At 36.0% G+C, this 23,572-nt stretch overlaps 1 protein-coding gene across 10 annotated transcripts in view; it reads right to left on the minus strand.

Moving 5' to 3' along the window:
- Positions 1 to 23,572, minus strand: part of CSDE1 (cold shock domain containing E1) — a 36,192-nt gene that overhangs the window by 11,305 nt on the left and 1,315 nt on the right. For 2 of the 10 annotated variants that reach the window (XM_074319058.2, XM_074319059.2), the window contains 13 exons: positions 16,881 to 17,266; positions 12,114 to 12,215; positions 10,742 to 10,882; positions 8,935 to 9,133; positions 7,832 to 7,938; positions 7,339 to 7,431; positions 6,637 to 6,734; positions 4,320 to 4,401; positions 3,861 to 3,989; positions 3,618 to 3,743; positions 2,797 to 3,009; positions 1,267 to 1,407; positions 1,019 to 1,183 (listed from right to left, as the gene is read on the minus strand). In XM_074319058.2, coding sequence (XP_074175159.2) covers positions 1,019 to 1,183; positions 1,267 to 1,407; positions 2,797 to 3,009; positions 3,618 to 3,743; positions 3,861 to 3,989; positions 4,320 to 4,401; positions 6,637 to 6,734; positions 7,339 to 7,431; positions 7,832 to 7,938; positions 8,935 to 9,133; positions 10,742 to 10,873 — 1,485 coding nt within the window. In that variant the 5' untranslated portion in view covers positions 10,874 to 10,882; positions 12,114 to 12,215; positions 16,881 to 17,266. The remainder of the gene's footprint in view (positions 1 to 1,018; positions 1,184 to 1,266; positions 1,408 to 2,796; positions 3,010 to 3,617; positions 3,744 to 3,860; positions 3,990 to 4,319; positions 4,402 to 6,636; positions 6,735 to 7,338; positions 7,432 to 7,831; positions 7,939 to 8,934; positions 9,134 to 10,741; positions 10,883 to 12,113; positions 12,216 to 16,880; positions 17,267 to 23,572) is intronic. The other 8 variants (XM_019730343.3, XM_019730344.3, XM_019730345.3 and 5 more) reach the window with 5 other exon arrangements.

Raw genomic sequence — 23,572 nt, forward strand, 5'->3', positions numbered from 1 at the left:
ATGTCCCTTCCCTGTCTACATCCATGATCTCTGGCTCTAGTTCAAGGACTATCTAAGCTATTAGATAATTTCCTACCAAGCCACTTCCATCTTTTGTCTTCCTCTACTCCCATCTAGGGCTCACACAATTGCCATTATCTTCCTGAGGTGCACACCTAACACCACTTTCCCACAGGAATCTTGTTCTGAGTACAGAACAAAGTCTACATTCTTTAGCGGAGCCATCAACATCTTCTCGGTTTATCTATATACTAATTTTTTATCCTTGTATCTCCTAGTCATCCTTGCCAAAGAAAAAGGAAGTCCCTATCTTTGTCAAACTACTTAGTGCTTTCTAAAGAAAGCCTGCATTTTTCATCTGTACCTCTACTCTGTGAGGAATGTGCTTTCCTATTTATTTCTCCCTGTTAAATGATAATGCCTTAATGAAACCATCCCAGATCCTTCCAGTTTAGAATTTCACCAGAGCAAAACTGACCCTCTAGGGCAACATTTTATATGTTGTATGAATTACTTGTTTCTATACAATCCTCAATTTGTTATTTACTTGAAAGCAGAAGCCATCTTGGACATTTTTATATTTCCTATTCAGTGAATTTTTCAATGAATGGAGTTCAAATTTGTGAACTGAGTCTACCCAAATTTGAACATTTTAAACTATAATTTTAGATGAGCAGTTCCTAATGGGATTATTTCGGTACATTTGGTGAGATCTGGAGAAGCTGTTGGCTGTCACACCGGGAGAGAAGTTCTGGCCTCTGGTGGGTTAAGGCCACAGACAAGGCCACAGATGCTGCTGACACCCGCGATGCATCGAACAGCACCCCCGACCCTGGCAAAAGTTATCCAGCCCAAAATGTCCATAATGCTGAGATTAAAAAAGCCTTTAGATTAGCTCAGTTAATATTACAAGGAATTCTGAAAGAGCTAATACTCTATTACTGTGTGGACAGTGGTTGCCTTTAAGCAGAACAGGAATGAACAGATACAAAAATCACTTTAACAATGTAAAACTTACCTTTTCTTTGCCTTTATTTGGGCTAGTGGTTTTAGGATTGGAAAAAGTGGCTTCTTTTTCTACAGTGCCCAGAAAACGATGATCTGAATGGGAATGGAACGAAACCGTGCCCTTGGGAAGCTTTTTAATCCTAATAGCATGATTTCTTTGGGCAGAGAGCATATCCTACAAACAATAAACAACAGTAACTTAAACTGAAAAAGGAACACTCAAGAAAACCCCTCTTACTGTTCTCAGAAACTACTCACAGGAACCACAGTAAACTCGACTTCGTCTGCAATATGGAGCTGGTTCCCATCCAGAACCTCACTGTAGTGGAAGAACATGCGGGCATCACGGTCCACACACTTGATGAAACCAAACCCATCTCTCATGGCAGCAATTACCCCCTGAAATCCAAATCAGAGTCTCACTGGCTGCGAAGCTTATCAAGACAACAACACTCAAGTATGGAAACATCATCAAGTTACATTCCTTAGGAACTCCCTGCCTTAATGACCCAAATTTTGTATCCATGTTGGAATTTTTCCATTTAAATACAAACTCATTGCTTTCCGTAAAGAAAGTTAACCTCTCTAAGCAATTGTCTGAGACTCGCCAGAAGCTACTCTAGTTGGCCAACAAGCACTAGAAAAAGTTGTATTTGAATGTAAACATATCATGCAATGGATTCCATTTAATTCTCAATTCTGCGAACTTTTTTGCAAGATGAGGAAATCAAGGCAGAGAGAGGTTAAACAATTTGTTGAAAGCACACTGCTAGTAAGTAGCGGAAACCAGGATTACAAATAAGGTTCACGTTTTATGACAACATCCAGAAATTTAAAAAATCTACAGACCAATACTTCAAATACTTCAAAAGTCAACTGAAGGCAACTCTCTAGTCTCTACCTCAAAAAATGTTGAGTTTAGGTATAGGAAGGACTTCAGATCTAGGTCTGAAGAATACTTTTTCAGATCTAGGTCTGAAAAATTCCCTTGCATTTTTTTTCCTTCTTACTAAATTATCAGCTCTGTTAGGGCATTTTATCCAGAGTAAATGGCACATGGCAGGTACTCAAATGTTTACTGAAACACAATTATGGATCTACCAATAACTTAGGCATAATGCATACTTACATACTATAGAAATGACCATTCTATAACCAAGATCAATTCTCTAAAGGCAAAGGTTAAAAAAGTCTCAAAAAACTTGTATTTTCATTTAGTGGATACCAACTCCACTGAACTATGACCCCAAACAGAACTAAATGTAAATTACTTCTGAGAAAGTTAATACGTGAAAACGGAACTTGTAAAACACATTTGGGAAATAATTTTGGTACATGTCCTCCTAAACATATATCCACTAAAAAGAACTGGCAAAATCCTGTTGTAAAAGCAAAAGAAACAAACTTACCTTTGTTTAATTAATCTAGTGTTTACTAAACATTTTACAAAATAGTTTGGGAAAACCTACTTTCTAAATGATAGAGTTTAATGTTCTTTGTCTTCATACTTAAGGGCCAGATAATCACTGACGCTCAAAAAAAAAAAACCCTTAGAAATCATCCTGTCCAAATTTTCATTCTAAAACTTTTTCACATCTATTTCAAGATTAAGTGACACAGCTAGATGTCAAACCCAGACTGACTCAAACTGTGTTCTTAATTACCTCAACAAGGTAACTGCTCAGTATCAACTTAAAAGAATTTTCAATGCAGTATTACAAACTTGAATATAACACTGACCCCCTCCCCCCCATACTGGATACTTATCTAATAATATCCAACACTTACCATTTCTCTGGCTTCATTAGTGAACTGAAATGTATTTGATAGAACTTCTATGTTGGTTGCTCGTTCTAATTTGTCACGTCGGTCCGTTGAAATATTAAACCTAACATGGTCGCCTTCCAACAGGGTCACCTTGGATTTTGTATCTTTGTCTCCAAAGGGAAGTTCTTTAGGAATCACAAAGTCAACTTTGATGCGTCCTGGCAATGGGTCATTCTGATGAGAAGGAAAAACTATTTTAGCTGGAGATTTCTCATCCTTCCTAGTTCTAAGTCAAACAAGAAGAACACACAGCAAACCCATGTTATTTATAATACACAGTTCCCTTGGCGGGGGAGGGGGGAAAGTTGACAAAATAAGTCCACTTTGCAAGCTTTGTGTTCTGTGGTCATGGATACAAGCATAAAAACCACAACACTGCAGTTAAGATCCTGCACTGATACTGAGACATTTTATTCAAGAAAAAGAATTTCAGTTTTTTATGTTTCACATTTCCTCAGCACTGACACCACTGGTTCATCTCATTTCCCCCCAAAAAGAAACACACTGGGGTTGGGGTGGGTGGTGGTTCAAACGTACATCTGCATCTTATTTTTTTTTCTTCTTCAATTTAACCACGTTTCTTTTGTTTCTCATCACCCAGCAAAAAAAACAAAACAAAACATTTATGGATAAATCGATCAATAGCTTTTCACTTAGTTTACTTATAGAATATCTAATTGTTCCACTATCATTAATTAAATGGAATCAAATTTCTGTCTGTCATCCCATATTATCCTATTACTGATGAGGAAAAGACGACTCTCCTGAAAAAGACTCTTTACCTGGTTTTTACTGGGTACTTTTGGGATAACTTTGGTTACAGTTCCTTCAAAATGTTCAATGCTGATATCTTCAAAAATGACTGTTCCTTGAGGCAATAGTCTGACATCTGTTGCAACTTCTTTACCCTAAATCAAAAGGGAGTTGGGAGGAAGGGAGGAAATGTAATTTTAAGTGTTTCATAAAACGTAATTCACTACTGATCTTAAAAAAAGGCCAAAGATTGGGTTAGTTGACTATCTTACATTTCTGTCCTTGATTGTGAATTCCACATCATCTCCAGGCTGTAAGGTTTCTAAGTCGCCCTTAAATTCACTATAGTGAAAGAATATCTCTTTTACAATATCACCTCTTTCAATAAAGCCAAACGCCTCCTGATGCCAAAAACCAAAAATAACAGAAACATTAGGTACTATTCAATGTGTACATATTTATGATTACAATTTACAATCAATAACTCTTTTCACAAAATTATACTGCAGTGGAAACAATATACATGGTAGTCTAATATTATCAACTAAATGGCCCATTTAAAAGAACATAATGAATTAGTAACCAAGGAATTTTAAGAGATTACTTTTAAGGTTAACATTGAAATATTTTTAAAGGAAAGACAAAGGAAAAACAAAAGGCTTGGATCTGAAGTATACGACTTAAAGTACTCAGAGAAAACACTCAAGTTTCCCAAATTTGACGACACTTACCTTCATGGCACAAACTACTCCCTGACAGCGGGCTTGTTTCTTTTTCAACAGCATAATGTTTCGAGCACTTACAGCACCAGTACTAGAAATAATCAGGTGGGGGTGGGGGGTGGGGAAATCAAAGAGGGATGAAAAGTACATTGGCTTGGTTAGATATGATGAGTCTAGAGAAACAATCAACTAGTTTTCTGAGGCCTCTATGTCATCACTAAGAGCAAATGTGAAGGTTTATGACACCTGATTCTCTTCATATGGCTTAAGCAAAGGACTTTTGCTAAACTCCCTAGCCTTCTAAATGGGGCACACATATGTAGATCATTTTTCTCTTGGACTGTTGAAAATAGCACTATGGGTACATAGTGTTGTATTCTGCTTTTCTATTAAAACAAAAGAAAGCCACAAGCTGGATGCAACCAAAGATGGGAAATGCTACAGTTTTAGGAAGGTCTTTCATTATACAAACATTTGAGCAGGTATATGTGCTGTGAACAGGTACTGGAGATAGGTGAGAGATGGCCCCAGTTTGCAATGAGTGAATTTAGTAGCTATCCCACCATTTTTTTCTGATTAAATAGCCATAAGAGAAAGTTGAGTAAATGCAGTGATCATACAAGAAATTTGCTGTGCTTTAAAAAATAACATTCACCTTCATTTAAACCAGCTCTATACCACATGCTGCTATACTGTCACCATCTTTCAGCAGCAGCAATGTAAATTTGATTTTGTTTTAAAGATGGCACAGACTGTTAAGATACAATAGTATTTGTTGATGTAGTTTTAAGAGCTGCAGACCAAGCAATTACTTCCCTTAATTCTTCCTGAACAAACTAACCAACTGTGTTTTTTATTTCAAAAATTTAACAAGACTAACAAAAACACTGAAAAAAATATCCTACTTGCCTTTGCAACTGACAAAGCTTTGAGCCAGACTGGGATTTAAATGTCTGCTATTTAAAAGCTGTGTGACTTTAGGCCAACTCACTTGAGAACACACCTCATTTCACAAATGAAAAACTTAATCAGGTGAGGCTCTTATGAGGATTAACAACTATACACAAAGTATTTAGTACAAGTGCTTGGCACATATAACAACTTAACAAAGGTTAAGTAAAGCCCCTTCACTGGCTCCTACCTCAAACCCAAGCCATAGCCCCTAATTTCCTACTTGAGATTGAGGCATTCACATTAAACTTGTAAGATCCATACCTACAACTCAATCTGATTTCTTCTCATCTTACAGGAGGAGGCAAGGTTCAAGGCTATCGATTCTGCACATGCTCTTGGGACTTTTCCTCACGCTGCTGGAACGTGCATTCCTAACCCCTTCTCCAACTTCTTATTTTTAACTTCCTTCTGCACTTGCATCTCCCGTCTCTCCAACCCCAAAATAAGTATCATCACCCCTGGGCTTTCTTAACTACACTTCCCTTAACTGCTTATGCCGATGATAGCGACTGCTGTATCTTTTGCCCATTACTAGCTTGTCTCAGACCTACACGCCAACTGCATATTCACTATCTTCACCCGGAAATACCGACAGACACCTCAAATTCAAAATGCCAAAGTATAATTCTTCTCCCACCCTTAATACTTTCTGCTGTATCCCCTTATCCAGTTAACAGTATCATGATCTGCCTAGTACCCCAAGCATTCGGGATACCCCTTCCCTGAATTCCAATACAAACTTCTATCTAATCAATGATAAAACTTGACCTTCTCAGTAAGACTTGACTTCTCCACCCGACACTCCTGGCCTGTCTGTATCAGGCCCTCATCTTCTACACTGACTCTCACACCACTGCCTCTAGTCTAGAGCATCCCCTCCTCTCTGAAGTCTACCATCTCCACCACTTGCAATGACTTACACTGATCATACTCCCCCATTTAAAATCCTTCAGAGTCCTAGAATTATAGGAATAAAGTTCAAATTTCGTCATCCTATGATCCAGTCCATTCAATCAACTCAAACTTTTGGCCATTTTCCCCAAATACTACTTCTTCTACCGAGAATCTTTTCTTTCCTCATCTCCCTAGTGACTCTACACCCTTTCCTCAAAACTTATCTCAAGCACTGCGGCTTTTGCAAAACCTTCACTGAGATCTAGAACGATTCCCTGAAAGCTTGTTTTAACTATCTTTCTATTTCTGATACCCTGTACAGTGCCCGCCATAGAACAGACCTTCAAATGCTTAGCTGATGAATGAAGTTTAAAAGATAAAAATCTTCCAGATTTACAAGCCTGGATTTTAACTCACTTCAGGTTTCTTATTGTAAAAAAAAGAAAATAACATCACTTAGGTGAGAAAAAAGACTTACTGTTTATTGTTATCAATGACAAAGTTTATTTTATCTCCGGTTTCCAGCTGAACATTCCCTTCCACATCCTCAGGGGTGTAAGTCAGATAAAACACTTCCTGTGAATCAATAAGCTGTTATTACTATATTGGCAGGATGCAGGTTTACTGTATATTCTGATTTACTGTGTTAAGTATCTCTTAAGCTGGCATTTTAAGCCAAATTTTAAAAAATTAAGTGCTTTACGACAAGTACATTGTTTTATTCATATAAACACACACTTCCCCTCCATGATGCTGACTTCTGCGAGTCCACAGCTGAGCAGCAATCCAAGTTCAAAAAGCTTACACACGTGGAAGCATTTGCCCAGAGACTGTAGTTACATTTCAAAAAAACAATTTTTATATAAGGCATTCCAAACAAAAAAGCTGGAGTTAGTGCTTAAAAGGAACCAGAAAAAAGACCCCTTCCCGCAACCCCCCAAAAAGTGAGTAAAAGGAGCATTTTATACCTTAATGTTCTAACTAAGGTCACACTTGGGCAAGCTAAGACACTTGAAAGTCCTTTGGATTTTTTTTTTTTGATTATGCTGCACTTGAAGCCTCTTAGAAACCAAATTTAAAACTGATTTTACAGCTTACGTTTTCTATTTTGAATTTTAAAGTACGCTTATAGATCACATGGTGGATCAGGCAAAGGTTTAAGAAAAATACACAAGTTTACCCCATTACGTTCGTAGCATACACTCCCTGTTGGACTCTGACCCGGGGCAGCTGGAGATTTACTCTCTAAGTTGTGAGGAACAGCGCACACAACCTACCAGTCAAAAAAAAAAAAATTTCCATTGCTAATCATTTCAGGAGCAGCACTGTGCAATATAAACTGAATTTTTATATCCTCTAGACTATACACAGGGATGCATATTGATATCATCCACAAGAGGACGCCATGCTGCCAAGTTTCACACTTACAGTCCATAAATTGACTGTAAGCATAGACTTAGGGTTATATGTAAAAACCCAAGTTGAGTCTTGACCACATTTTTATTTCAGGTCAAGAACTGCCAGTGCTTCTGATTAATTTTAAAATAGTAATCTTTATATACTATAGCTCTCTTGCGTGCAAACTGAGGAGATGGGGACAATCTTCCTTTTCTAATGTGAAAGATATGCAAATGCAGGGCCCGAAGAAAACACAAAGCATCAAAATCACTAACTTGTCCATTCATTCGTTCTTCAGGGATTTCTGGTTTTATCTTCACCAGTTTAACAGCGATGGGTTTCCCAGTCCGCCGGTCAGACGATACTTCGAATTCAACATCATCTACAATAAAGAAAGTGCTGTGTTTGTTGTACTAATTTTGGCAAAATGGTATCTCATTTTCAAGCTAAACTTAATGTAGCATTTGAGTTGCCTCAGACCAGTGATTCCCAAACCGCGGTCTCTGGGCCAGCAGTAACAGCAGCAGCAGCAGCTGGAAGCTTAGCAGAAATGCAAATTCCTGGGCCCCATTCCAGACCTATTTAAAGACAAACTCTGGGCATCAGGTACAGCAATCTGTTTTAATAAGCCTTCTAGGTAATTCTGATACACACTAAAGTTTCAGAACCATTGCTTTAGAATAAGCCATACCTTAGTTTTCATGGCATCACACACACTGCAAATAAGACAATGTAACAATCACAACCTTTGGCAAGTTCTTTTGGTAACCCTTCTGTACCTCAGTTTCTTCATGTGTAAAATGAGAATTATCCAAAATAATGTTCTCGGAGGGCTTAGACGTATTTGGTATACCAAATACTCATGTTAACTATTGCTCTGACTTTTTTCCTCAAAGGTATTTTAAAAAACACACACTGAGACATTGTAACTTCAGTCCTTTAATAAGCCATACATTTTCACATGTAAAAGTGGTTACTATGGTGTTAGCCAAGATGAATTTCCATATAGTCCAAGCAGTGACATTGTTATTTTTTTCAGGTACTACCCAAAATAATACCTAGTAAAATAATCAAAACTAACATTATACAAGCTTACTATTTTCACTGGCCAAAAATCTAATATAGTATCGCTAAAGAGTCATTATTAGGAGGAATAAAAATTAAATCTTCCAATAATCTATTTCAAAAATATTCAAAAATATCTTTTTATTAGTCTTTCATCCCTCAAAAACACAATAGAAATCAGAATTCTAGTTTATATAGACGTACTTCAGTGATTGGTAGAATTAAAAGGCCAAACTGTAACACTCTCATGAGCAAGTTGATATGCAAGAGAAATTTGTGATTAGTTTTTTAAAAAGGAGAATCAACAGATTACCTCCTACTTTTAAGTCCTGCAGGTTGCCATTATACTGTGAACAGTGGAAGAAAAGTCTAGCTTGACGTTCTGAACACTGAATAAATCCATAAGAGGTTAGCAGTTTTTCAATAACCCCCGTTTCACGCAGTGCTGCTGAAGTACCATTGGGGTACCCATTGTGTCCATTGTTGTGGAGGAGGTTTGGATCAAAGCTCATCTGTTTTAAAAAGAAAAAGAACTCAATACATACAGATCGGTACATTATCTCCACAGCATACTAAGTCTGATTAACAAATCACTAACTTTGTAATATAAAAAGGCAAAGAAAATAAAGGTAAAATAGGTAAAGGGAAAATTATGGGCTTTAATTGTTGAACTGTTGCTTTAGCTAATAAAATATTTCATATTAAATATATGAATTATTTTGGGGAATTGCTCCAATTTATGGTAGAATTTTCACTTATCAGACAAACAGATTTTTTGGAGTTTAGTATTAAAGCAACTACAGAAGTAAAGCTGCCTTTAAGATGTTAACTTTAAATTACTAAAACAATGGCAAACTAAATATTCAAGAGATGGCAACCCAAACTACCAGGACACTTCCTTGACATTTATGAACACCTATTTTGAAGTTTAAATAGAAATCTTAATATTATTTGGCAAGCCGTGCATCTTGAAGGCAATTATTTAAGTTAGTAGAGATTAATAAACTTTCTATGCAATACTTATATCAAACTGGAAAACTCAGAGTAATAATGCATGCTTAGGTCCTTTAATGGAAAATAACCCAAAATAGTGAGTCAGAAAACAAGAGTTTTCTAACATAAACTCTAAGACAACAAAAACTCTTCAATTCTAAAAATGTTCAATCATTTCACAGGGTACTTTTAAGAAGTCTTTTCACCTGTGTCAGACTGATGAGCTCTCTATACTGGTTTCTAAGATCAGATAAAGCAAAGTAAAACATTCTTTAGTGAAGAGGAGCTATTTAGAGGCAATGCAATGCAACCTGTTTAGATCATCAAATACTATCACATTGGTTATTTCAGTTTATCTTCAGTAAAACCAGAAAAACAAATTATTTATTTAAGTGAATCATAAGCAACACATCAACATCTTTACAACAAATTTTAAGCCGTCATTGAAAATTTAGTTTATAAGCAAGTTCGTTTAAGTGCTATGTTGAACATTATTAATAAAAATATTTTTCATTAGAAAGAATAAAATCCTAGAACGATAAAGCCAAGTATAAATACTTAAAACAGTGTGTGGGATGGCCAAAGTATGCAAATCAAAGCCATCACATCTGCAGGTGGTTATGTACTAGTTCTTTCATGCCAAATATTGTTCTGTTTGACATGTATTAACTCATGTAATTTTTACAAAAGCCCGTGAGAAAGTAATACTATCCCCATTTTAACAATGAGGAAACAGACAGAGAGGTTAAGTGACTTGCCTAAGTCAAAAGATAGAGGATTCAAACCAAGAAGGCCTACCTCTACAGTCTGGACTCTCAAAGTAGGGCTTTTAAAACTCAAGTTAACTGGCAATCTGGTTAAAATATAAAATCTGATTCAGTGGGGGTTGGGGTTTGAGATTCTCCACTTCTAACATGTTACTAAAGTGATGTTTTTGATTCTTGGACACACTTGAGCAGCAAGGCCCTACACTACTAAACTTATCTTTCAGGATTCAAGGTGAAGGAAATGCTTAGAGAAGTTAGAAAGTGAGTCTGCAGGGTATTTCAACCAAACTGAGTGGCCTTCCTCAGTCATGCTCTGAACACAAAGCAAAACAAGCAGGGATGACTGCTTCCCTGACTTACAGATCTCTGGTACATGGGGGTCCTCTTTTGTTTTTTTGTTCCAGATGAGGTAGAAGATAAAGGTAAAGAAAGTGACGGAAGGGCTGCAGGAGGGGAGTGAGGATCTGATGGCACAGTAAAAACATTCTCCATCTCAAACAGCTGTGGCAACATAGGACAATGTTTATAACTGTTATAACAGTTTAGCACACATTTGACGATCAACCTATGTATCTTTACAGATAGGTTACTTTAGCAATATATAATTCATTTAATATTGATGAAATAAATTACAGCATTAACATGAAAAGGTCCAACTGAAATGTACTCTTTAAAGCCCTTATATATTCCCTAATCTATGACATTTACAATTTTTAACATGCCGTTAAGTGGTTGCTAGTGAGACAATTCAATCCAATTTCTTCTCAATGTCCCCCAACTTTACCTAGAATCCAATATCCTCAACACTTGTCTCCCTAGAGTCGAGTACACCCAGGTAAGCCAATGGGATGTGGGAAGAAAATATGAGAACTAAAAATATTTTTGCCCAGAGATAAAAATGAGCTTTATAAATGTTATGGATTTACAGAAGCCTCGCTGACTTAGTATGCCAGATCACATCACATGTGTTACTTAGGTATTCTGGGGGAGGACTGGAGAACTTCATAAGAGGCTGACAATGAAGCCCCGACTCACTCATTTGCTTTCGGCATATTACCATTTACACTTGCCCAACTTAGTAGTGGATCCAAATTTAGCTGTCTAGTTAAACTAAACTGCACTCACCACAAACAAATGGTTGGAAAAGACTCCCCCAGAAGAATCTAGATAGAAGACAATGCTAATAAGGCAAGCACAGGCAGAGTATGAAAGCTGACACTTCTAAAGCTAGTACTAATTCTTTAACCTCCACATTGTGAAATAAATGACCATCTAAATGAGACTTGACAAGTCTGCCAATACATTAAGATCAAGACCATGATACAGATTTATATTAGCAGCAATAAAACACACTGTATATATTTGTCCCTCAGATATTAATTCATGATAGTATAAAGTTTTTAAATTAAACACTTATAAACTAAGCATCCAGGCATAGTATTTCTGGTGAGGGTGGAAAGTTTCTGCACTGTTAACACGTATACTATTTTTATAATATTGGTTATTTCATCTCTGTCCTCTTTATTTGTACGGTTTTACCATGCAAATACAGTAGTATTGTAATGTATACATACACGTGGAAATACTGACTGTACATGCTTTTACTAACATGATCACTGATTGGAAGACCACTACTGTATCACTGACTCATATCATGATTTTCAAGCTGTGCTTCTTTCATGTTTAGACTGCAGTTCTTATTACTATACAAGTAAGAATACAATGATATGACCTGTAATACATAGGCCAGGAAGCTGCAAAAACCACATTCTCAAGTTTCCAGTCCTACCACACATTCCTGCAGGTAAGAGGTAAGACTCCTGTTTTTCTTACCCTAAGAGAAAATGAACCACAATCAGAAGGGATTACAACTATCATTTCCTCCTAAGACTAAATTGTTCCCCAACAAGGGTGCTGGAATTTAGGCGGTCTTGCTCGAGTCTCATCTCACCTCTAAGTGCACATCAAAACATCCCAGAAGGAATGAGTTAAATGGCTTAACAAATATTAAATACAAGTGCATGTATTTACAAAATTTTTGTTAGGGGGACCTTCTGGTTTGAAAAAAAAAAAAAAACTGCAAAGGATCAATGTTTTATTATATAAAAAATACAAGCTTTTATACTCAAATCTAAGAAAAATAAATGCAAACAAATGTATCAGTGTATTAAAGAATTTAAGCAAATCCCGTAAGAATTAAACTACTAGATATAAGCTCCACGAGGGCGGGGACACTTTGTTCAAAGCTAAACCCCAAGTATCCAGACAGACAGTGCTTGGCATAACAGGCACTCATTTACTGAATTACTGAAAGACTTTAAATCAATCTTAAAGATCATTAAACACAAAATATATGAAAAATTTCAATTTTGGCAATCAAAAATATAGATATAGCAAATTACTCATTTACCAAACTACCAAAGATAAAAGATTTAAAAATACTGAGAAGTGAACCAAAAACAACATGCTTATATGCACTTTTATGGTGGTAAACTAGTGCAACCTTTCTGAAATGCAGTTGAGCAACATGTATCAAAATGTGGAGGTATTTTCCTTATTTCCACTGCAGGAAACTTCTGTGGGAATCTGAAACGTGGACAAGGCTTTTATGCATAAATGTGTTCACTGAAATGCTTAATGCTTTAATAAGAAATTCCTGAAAGTCTAACACTGGTTCAAGAAGTCAGTCATTTAAACGCTATGCGGTCATTAGAAAGGATGTATGAAAATGTTTATGCTGTAATACGAAATGACAAAAAAGCTATTTATAGCGTATGATTGCAACTGTATTTTAAGGAACGACCAGAAAAGCCTAATTGAACGTTTACAGGTAAGAAAATACTTAGAAGGTGTCTCAAAGGCACAGAGCTATAAAGCGCTCAATGGGGACAGCACCCAGTACTGACTCCAGGGCTCACATTCCGAAAAACTGTCTTTTACAGTAAGCCAGAACCTGAAAAACTGTCTTTTACAGTAAGCCAGAACCTGAAAAACTGTCTTTTACAGTAAGCCAGAACCTATAATGCATCAGCACCGTTCTAGATTCTGCTCAGGTATTAGTGTACTCAACAAAAATCCCCAACCACATGACGTTTAGACTTTCTACTCTTTCTTGTGAATTTATTTCTAAAAATTGGAAAATCATTAACCATGTTAACTCCCTCCTCTTAAAAAAAAAAAAAAAGAATTGGTAAGAATCTCAGGTCAAATTTAAACTTCACTTCCAATCTAAGAAACCCAATGAAGTTTCCTGAAGACCACAGAACTAGAATCAGAAAAGGAGCTTTCAGTCCTCCTCCCCATACTTCTAACTTTTCTTGGATTGTTTCCTCAAGTGTAAAGTGAGGGCCTAAGTGGTTTCCAAATTCCCTTGGGAAGAAAAGTTAAAATTTTGTGCTTTGTAATTTCTTCTTGCAACATCTGAGCTGTTTTCCCCTTTTCCCTAACCTAGCCTGCTTGGCTTCTACTGTCAGGAACTCATTTACAGCATACTAATTGCTGTCTTCTGGACATGTTCTAAATGTTAATTAAAGTGCATTTTTCTACTATTCTAAATGTATCCTGACCAATATTCAGAAAGGACTGAGTGAATGCTATTTCATGATTTTGTAGACTTTCTGTAATTTCGTATAACTAAAAAGATCTCCAGATCCTTTCTCAACGAATTAAGTATTACCAGGTTTTCTCCTTTTAGTAATTCTGTAATTGATTATTTGTTCCTAAAGAAAAAAACTATTGATTTCCTTTGTTGTTTAACCTGGAGCTCCAACGTGTAAGAATAATTTCAAATTAGTAGGTTTTGTAATCTATCCTATCTTGTAAGCATTCTTCTGTCCTTAACAGGTACCTCACAGGGTTGTTAGGGTGGTTAAATTAGTTGCTTCATATAAAAAGCCTTAGAGTATTTCTTAGCATGTAAGTACTCCTATAACTTGTTAGGTCTTTTTAAAAAGCAGGGCAAAGATAGAACCTGGCAACACACACCTGGAGACCTTGCTGAAAATCAGCCCATTAGTCAACACCTTTTAATGTATTATCCAACTTGTATTTCTCCACACTGACCATTATGCTATCACGAGATACACTGCCCAATGTCCTTATTGAAAATTTTTATTTTTCATTTGCTCCTCGATTTTTGGTAGGAATGAAGAGCAAGCTCCAAAGTTCCCACACCTGACTTTGAAAATCAATCAAGACATTTAGAGTTCTTGGTCACAGGTCTGTCCTAACTTCGACCACACCCCTAACAAGTTACTCTGTTATCTTCTCATTCATTTGGGGTTTTCTTTTAATGTTCCCAGCTTTGCTCTCCTTTTGACACCTTCAGACTGTCTTGATCAAAACACTCACTAAATGAATCCACATCTATTTTCACACACACAACAAACTTCTTATAAGCCTTATTCTTTCTTCATATTTTTTTAGGGCCAGTCTCATTCTTTTATATTTATTCATTCCTAATTATGTACTACTTTTACCGTTTTTATGAAAGTCCCTTTTAAAATCTGGGGTTCTCCTGCATTACCAAATCTATTTCCTTTGCAGCACCTCTTGTAACCAGAGTTAAGTGACAATGGTACAATCAGAGCACGTTTACTGTCAATATCCCCCACCCCATATTATCTGTATATATGTCAAAATACATAACTTTTGACTGCTATGGGTATATACAGGTGTATTTATTTATATATTAAAAATGTTCAAACTAATGTAGCAAACTAATATTTAGAATACAAAACATAGGCGAAACAAAAAGCACTTCTACTTTTAATCTATTTCTACAATTCATGTCAATGACATGAAATGGAGACCTTAGTGTCAAGTTTTTCTCCCTTTTGAACAGTAAAGATAATGGTACACTTTCAATTTGCATTATCTTATCTAACCCAGCACAATCTATATCTAAAATTATTTTTTCTAAAAACCAGATAAGGATGTAGAAAGAAACAAGAAGGAAAAGCAAATGGTACCACCTTAATATTGACCAACTGAGTGCCTCTTTATGGAACACATATAACAACAATTGGTATCACTGGTAGTTTTCAGTTAAGAATCAAGTCTGGCCCACATAGTAAGGTCATTACCATAATAAGGTCATCAACCTTTGAATAAGTTGGACATAAAGGCTCCAGTGATTCCTGAAATGGTAATGAAGCATTTATAAAACAACCTAGAAATACCTGTTTTCATTCTTCATTCTATTTGATCGCTGCAGCATTTTAAAAAAGTATATCCGTAACTTCTTGAAATTCTCTTCTTTGGAATTCCTTCCTGACTACCTGGTATTTCTTTGAACATTCTCTCCTTTGTCATATCTGCCTTTATCACTAAAAGTGATGACTCCTTTCTGAATTTCAAGTCTTTTATTTCCACCCATTTTGGAAAACCTAGGAACTAAACATTAAAAAGGAAAACTGCACTTCATAATACTACCTCCCCAAAATAAGTAATGTTTAACATTCCACACTAGCATATTTTCTCAACTTTGGATTGCTAGCTAATGAACACAATAGATTTCCACAATGTATTTTAATTTCGGCAAGTCCCTACCTAAATTTCCCCGTTCCTATGAACAACAATGGTTTCTAACCTGGACAACTGGACAGACTCAATTTCCTTCAGGCTCATCCTCACATGCAATTGGTCACCACGTCCAATCACGTCCATGAAAACACCTAGTGCCTACCTCTTACTCGGCCTACACCCTGGCTTTTACCTTCCTTACACCATATTCATTGTTCTTAACGTGTCTGCCCATCCTCAGCCTATCTCTTAATTAAAAGTGGCACCATTTGTCTTTTAAAGATACACTTCTGAATATGTAACTTTAAAAGCTGAAACAATAAAACTATCTGTTTTGAAATATAAAATCCATTAAGCCCTTGCTTATAAACATCTGATGACTTTTCTTACAGAACAAAGTCAAACATAGTGGCCCTTCAGAACCTGCCTCCAGCAAGCCTCCCTTTCAGTTACTCTCTTCACCCCACAAAACTGTATTCTCTACTCTGTTCACAATGGACAACTCCATATATACCATATGCTTTCAGACCTCTCTGAATCTGCTATACTGTTACCTCTATACCTCTACCAGAAGACTCTTAACAAAGCACTGGTCACCTTCCAATGTCCTGTCTCTGTAGGCTTTCTATACCTTAGATTACAAAGACCCTGAACAAAGATTGTAATGGGCATTCCTATCTGAAACCCTAACTTCTAACTAATACAGATGGAGTTTTTCTAAGAGACCAATAAATCAAAAGAGATCTGCATATACTAATAAGTATAATCTTATTTGAAAAAAAATCTCATGGTTTTGGGCATAATGTCCCCATCTAACAAAAGACAATAAAATAATCTAGTGCTGATATATAGTTGAGACTATAAAGTTTTCAATACCTTTAGAAGAGAACGATTAAAAAGATTTTGTATTTGAACAAATAATTAGGAAATCCAGAATTATAAACTGATTCTTGCCAACAGGAAACTACAAACTTACCTCGCAGTGATAATCAAATATTGCACTTTCAGTAGTATTTGCTGATTCTTCTTTTTCAGCACACGTTTCAAAGGATGAAAGTTGCTAGTATTAAAAAAAGAGCGAGAGAAAATGATCTACCAAGCTAATAAAGAATACAACTGCTGCTGTACCGGGCAATCTCACAGCACAGCACTGAAGAAAACAAAGACTACTAGCAGCGTTGGGAAGTGCTCTTTCAAAGCTGTTGAGTAGGCACAAACTTCTTGTTTCAGATCAAGTGTTGTGTCTTCAACTTAAGTGTACTCTTCTTTGGTCTTGTTGGTTGTTTCGAGGTTTGTTCCTTGCCTGATCTGAACTTGAAGCAGCAGTTTCAGGTGGTAAAGTCTGTTCTGTTACACTTCATACTAGAGATAAAAAATGAAGACATTAAGTATGACTTACATAAAAGAATCAGGGACAGAGGGTAGGAAGACGGACAAGCTCATTTCATTAACTTAGAATCAATGTGTCAAGTAACGCAGGAAACTTGGAAGCACATTCATTTGATGTTATTTGAACAATCTCTCACGTGCCGATACCTTTTGAAACACACTCAAAACTGGAAATTATTTCAGTCCTTATTGATACCCCTCCCAATAAGCTCTAAGTTACAAAGCATAATATTTAGTGCAAGTGTTTTGTAAACATCCAGCACTGTGTTAAGTATTGTGGAAAATATAAAAGAAGTTCCTGCCATTAGGAGGTTTACACTCTTGCTAAGAAGAGTTATACATGGAGAAACACCAGAATATAAGACGAAGTGTCAGAATGCAGGACAAAATTAATTTGCTAAACTAATACCTGGGAACCTCCTATGTCACATACTATACAGATATACTACTTACTGTTTCTTCACCACTTTTTTTATTTTTTTTGTGCATCGAAGCAACATGATGAGTGTAGTTGGTGAAGGCTTTTCAGTAAGAGGTAGAATCTGAACTTAATTTGGAGAAATAGGCAGAGTTTTAAGAGAAGACAGTTGAGTATTCTGGGCATATAATATCACATAAGCTGAGCCAGTAAATTCTAAGTTTCCTGAGAGCAGGGACCACATATATAATTTTCTATACCTGGCATCAAGAGAGGTTTACTGCATGAATGACTGTTAACAAGTGTGCCTTGTTGTTTCAGAGGAATCAATAGACTAGAACACAGGCTGGGTTAAAGTGAAATGGGATATGTAGTGTGACAGGTGTAGTGGAACCAGATTATGAAGCATTTCAATTTGATATTAATAGGAAACATTTTCAGGTTTTTTTTTGTTTGTTTTTAAATGTTTTTCCAGAACCCATCAGCTCCAAGTCAAGCACTTGTTTCAATCTAGTTGTGGAGGGCGCAGCTCACAACGGCCCATGTGCGGATCGAACCGGCAACCTTGTTAAGAGCACCGCACTCTAACCAACTGAGGTAACCGGCCACCCCAGTCTTAGTTCTTGATAAAAGGGTATTAAGTCTTGAAATCTTATGGGAGATGACTAGTGAAGGAAAAAGAAATATCATTTGAGCTGTTGCCATAAACAGATGAGATGAAATGTATGAGAAACGAAATTATAAATAAAACCACAGAATTGTCCTTTATATTAGCTGTAAGAAATTATTTCAGACTCAAATGTTAACTAAAATGATGCTGTTAACCAAAATGATTTCTATGATCAGAAAAAGGCAGATCTGGTTTTAGATATTCTGAGAGATGAATCAATCATGTATCTGAAAAACATCAGAAACAAGAATGAATATAATAAGGTGAGAGGTCAGAGCTGGTGAAATAGCTTACACCAGGAGGGCTCAATTCTAATCACTGACACTAGTCAAATGCCAGGAACCAGTTATTGGATCTAAATTTCAGTTTCTCATATGCAAAATGAAAATTCAGTTAATAGCTGATCTATGGTTACTTGAAACTGTGTCCTCCAAGTAGAAAAAAAAAAAAAGAGGAAAAAAAATAGTTGATCTTTGGTCATTTTTTGTGGTTGTATCTAACATTTCATGACTTTATATTGTTACTTCAAGTTATCAAATATTACACCTGTCTGATCTCTCAACTTTATTTGGATCATTCTCCTATTACCCAGATTAGGTACTTCTTAGAAGAATGATTCGCAAATCACTTGGGGAGCTTTAAAATATACCTATGCCCAGTCCCCATTAAAAGAGTACTGGCCTGAAGTGGGGCCACTTCTGTAATGATCTTTGATTCTTCTCTCTCCACCTCCACACCCAATGTTGTAAGTCTCAATAATATTTCCTTCAAGGTATCTTTTGTATTTATATTTTGTCCTACATGACATATTTTAGTCCAGGTGTCTAACACATCTGCTAACTTCCAGTGTCAATCAATCCTTTTCATTTTGTCACATACCACTGCTACACCGATCTATCTAAAACTCCCAATTTCATCTATCTCCTGGTCCAAAATCTTCACCGATTTTTCCAGCACTCTAGATGGGAAGGTCTTAATCCTGGCTGTATATCCAACCCAACAACCTGGGTAACTTAAAAAATAAAATAAAATAAAAAAGCAAAAGCCTGGATCCCACTTTGACATTCTAATTTTTCCTTACTTGAGTTAGGTCCCAGGAGTTGGTGTATTTTCTTTATCCCCCTCCCCCAAGGTGTTTCTGACTTGCAACTAGGGTTTAAGAACCACCGTTCAAGGTGTCTACCTTCTACTGCTGTCTCTAGTTCTCCTAAATAGGTGCATTCTCCTTCCCAATCCTTAAACACAACTCTTGGGAGATTCCTGAATTCTCACCTTTTTCCCATAAAGAATATAATTTTGCCTCCTTCAAGGTGACAAAAAGCCTTTCCTAACCACTCCAGCACAAATTTACTACTTTAAGCCCCACTGTGTGCGAGGCAGTAGTTCCCGCTGCCTGCATCCTTCTTTTTGGTACCAAATCATTTCTGTACTTTGCTTACTTCATGTTTATGGATCTTGTTCCTCCAATTACCTTTCAAATTTCTGAGATGAACAAGTTTATTTCTTTATCACAGCCCCCTTTAGTGCCTAACCCAGCACTGCTAAACTTTACCACAGCAGAAAATAATATAGGAAAAAGGTAGCTAGTCTGTAATAGGCAAATGACACCACAACGCAAGCACAGGCAGTTCTATCAACTTTTAAAATTGTTGTTTTGATTAACTATATAAAGTCTGCATTATCCAATCAAGAAATAATCTTTATTTTTAAAAATAGAGAGTTGGCACACTGGTTTAACCTTAATACCTTAGGTCTATTTATGAAGGCCTCAGAATTGCCATCTGATAAAACAGGTGAGAATTTCATCAAACTGCTAAGGACAAAACTGTATGTATGGGAAAACCAACCAAGAAAAACAACTTACCTTGAAAACTCTGAATTGGATTAACCCAGTCTAGAGTGTTGTATTATGTTAAGAACTACGTATCAGGTTTGTCACTTGTTAACACAGAAATAAGACACTTCCAGAATCTAAAATCTGAAGCATTGCAGGGCCAGTCTTGGGCATTTAATGAAGTCTTAGGATCTATTAAAACTCAAACCCACCTTTATGAATAATTGAGTGTGGCTGAATTTCATTAATATCTTCACAGCTGACTCAATACTTTTCAGTCAAATTAGCACTTAATAAAACACTTGAAAGGTATCCATTGGGCATTTTAATAAAATTGGCTCCTCACTTATGCCAAAATTATTAACATTCATGGATGGCACTGACAACTTCTTTTGCCTTAACCCTCTGAACATAGTAAGTGTCTGGCCTCTACCTCCCCAAAAGCTAGACACTTAAGTCACATGGAATAGAGCATCAATCAAAAAACTAAGGAGCAAATTAAACGTAGATCTCAGTCTCCCTGATTGCTAAGTCATCAACTCCTTTTTACTTTGCTCTGTATGGAAATAGTATCACCATTAATTAATTAGCAACTATTATGTCATTTTGTTTTAGGAGTTAAAACTAATTTACTTGAACTGATAAGCCAAATAATTCCTATTTCACCTGTCTTAAATTTATCATCACCTGTGTCGTCATTTACTATCAATCCTTTATCTCAAAGGCCTAGCAGAACTCAAGCAAATAGGCACTGAGTAAATAAATGTTGAACTAAAACAATTTATGCAACTAGTAATCCATCTAAAATGTATCACAGAACCCAGTTTATCATTTTGAGAAGTAATTCTCAAGATCTGCAAAGCACACTCACTTGGAGAGAATGTTAAAGAAAGGCTAAACCAGTCTACAAGTTTCCCCACGTAATGCACTTTCTTCAGAGAATACTTTCTTCCTCTGAGAAGGGCAAAGACCCAATTACACAGCACAGGAATGAAAAGGTTCTCTCTCTATTGTTGACTTACATGAATAATATTCTGGTCTTTAACTTCCCAGTTCCTATTTCTTGATGCATTAACTCAAGACATGTTAAAGAACATCACATTTTGCTATAATCTGTATAACTTAATTACTTAACAGGTTTTAATTCACTTTTACTTTAGGATCTAAGAAAAATGATCAAGTTTAGATAATTAACCAACTTAAAACAATTTAAGTCATCTCTATGTTGAGTGGAAATAAAAGAAAATCAAATTGCTGCAACTATCTTTTTGTATGTTTAGTAACAATCGCGCTGGGTTTTAGTTATCTGAACAGCTAACTTATTTAAAATTATGTATCCATCTAGTAACTTACCTGCCTTTACATACACTAAATACTTTGAAGTAAGACAAATGCCAGTGTGGGAAGAAGCTGAAGAAATGCTCCGCACAAACTCAGATAAGCGTGTAGACTAGCATTGTCCAGCAGAAATAACAGTGCCAGCCACAAACCTAATTTAAAAACTTCCAGTAATCATATTAAAGTTGAAACAGGTAAAAGTATTCAAGTGAAATTAATTATGTATCTTATTTAGCCAAATATATCCAAACTGTTACCAATTTTCATATGTAACCAATCTAAAAAAAATTGAGATATTTTTACAGTTCTTGAAATCCAATGTTTATCTTACAGTTACAGCACATGTCAGTTCAGAATTGTGCACAGTTCGTGTGCACAATAGCCACACATGGCCAGTAGCTACCATACTGGTCAGAGCATGTACAGACTGATGAAGGAAAAGGCACTGACAGGCCTAATACAGCAATAGCAAATGTAAGGCCCTTTTTCACTGATAAAAAGGTAGGCAGTATCTAACAAATATGACCATAGCAGAAGTTTGTATTTAGGACACTTAAAAAACAGTAGTACAAATAACTAACTGGTTATATACTAGCCGTAGCTGCAAACCAATGGATAGTTCACACATTCAACGTGAAGATCAATTTACTTTCAACTACGCACACTATTTTACGTCAGAATAAAAGGTATGTTAATTATAAAAATGCTCAAAAAATAAAGTTACTATTCAGTATTTCTGAACAGACTACTGCCTAGAATATCACACTCAGTTTATAATACCCATAATGAAAAATGTGCAATAGAATTCCTCAGGCTTGGCAGTATGAACTAAAAGGAAAGTTTTGTATTATTTTGTTTTTTAAGTAGTTATTCACACATGCAAGTAGGAAACATTCTCATATCAAAAATTTTAATATCAGGAATTTCTTAAATCCCGATTTGGCAGAAATGATTTAAAAGAAATGATGGGATTCAAGAAAACAAGTCACTCCCACCACAGCAGTTTCACTACTGAAGACATTCAAGTAGTAAGTCTTAAAAAAGTATAGCTACAATTCTTCTAGCTGTAATTCTCTATTATGAAAAATCCTACAAATTTTACAGCTCTCCATAAGACAATTTGGGTCAAAGCTCTCAAAGTAATTTCCCCTTTGTTTTTTGAAAAAACAAAGTTAAAAAGGAAAATCAATTGTTCATTTAACAAGATCTCAAGATTTGATTTTTTGATACAGTCCTAAAATTCAACTCCTTAAACATCCATCCAAATAGCATTTCTATGTTTCAACTACCTCATCAAAACCATGCTCTTTACAACAATATGAATGAACTTACACTTTTAAAAAAGGTTAAAATGGTAGATTGTTATATTTTACCACAGTTTAAAAGAACTATATTTTTTTAAATGTTGGATGGCCCTGTACCATGTGTATTCAGATAAAGGGAGCGTAAAACAGGAGTGGGATAAAGCAGGACTACACGTTAGCTTTTACACTCTTTTTTGATCTGCTAGGAATTTACAATTTTCAACCATATTCTAAAGGTCTTATTTGATAAGCCAGAACTTATTTACAAAAAAAGAAAACCTATTCTGTGCCTCAAATACTTTACTTTTCAACTCAGCTGCTATAAATACTCATCTCGATGGTAAACATCCAGAGCAGCTGCAAAATCACTCATACCACCACCACCTCTTTTATTTTGGGCCTAGGGCTAAAAGGAAACAAAAACAGGTTGAATATTTATCTAGATTTTATTACTCAGGCACATGCCTCCTTACCCACACCAAGAATACCCATTACAGGTTAGTACCAAAAGGACACCAACATATTATATTACCTTTCAATGTAGTATTGAGAACACTTGCCTTCTAGAAACTCAAAATGAAATCACTCAGCGTTTTGACCCATAACTTATCTTAGTGAGTTATAATTTGGTACCCACATTTTATAGACCGGTAGCTCTGGGCCAGAGCTGCCAGTTCATATCCTCCTGATAAAAACCTTTCTCCCAAAGGAAACA

Source organism: Rhinolophus sinicus, chromosome 7 (assembly GCF_057876585.1).
Source record: "Rhinolophus sinicus isolate RSI-liver-muscle chromosome 7, RSI-T2T, whole genome shotgun sequence".
In the NCBI taxonomy this organism is placed as follows: domain Eukaryota; kingdom Metazoa; phylum Chordata; class Mammalia; order Chiroptera; family Rhinolophidae; genus Rhinolophus; species Rhinolophus sinicus.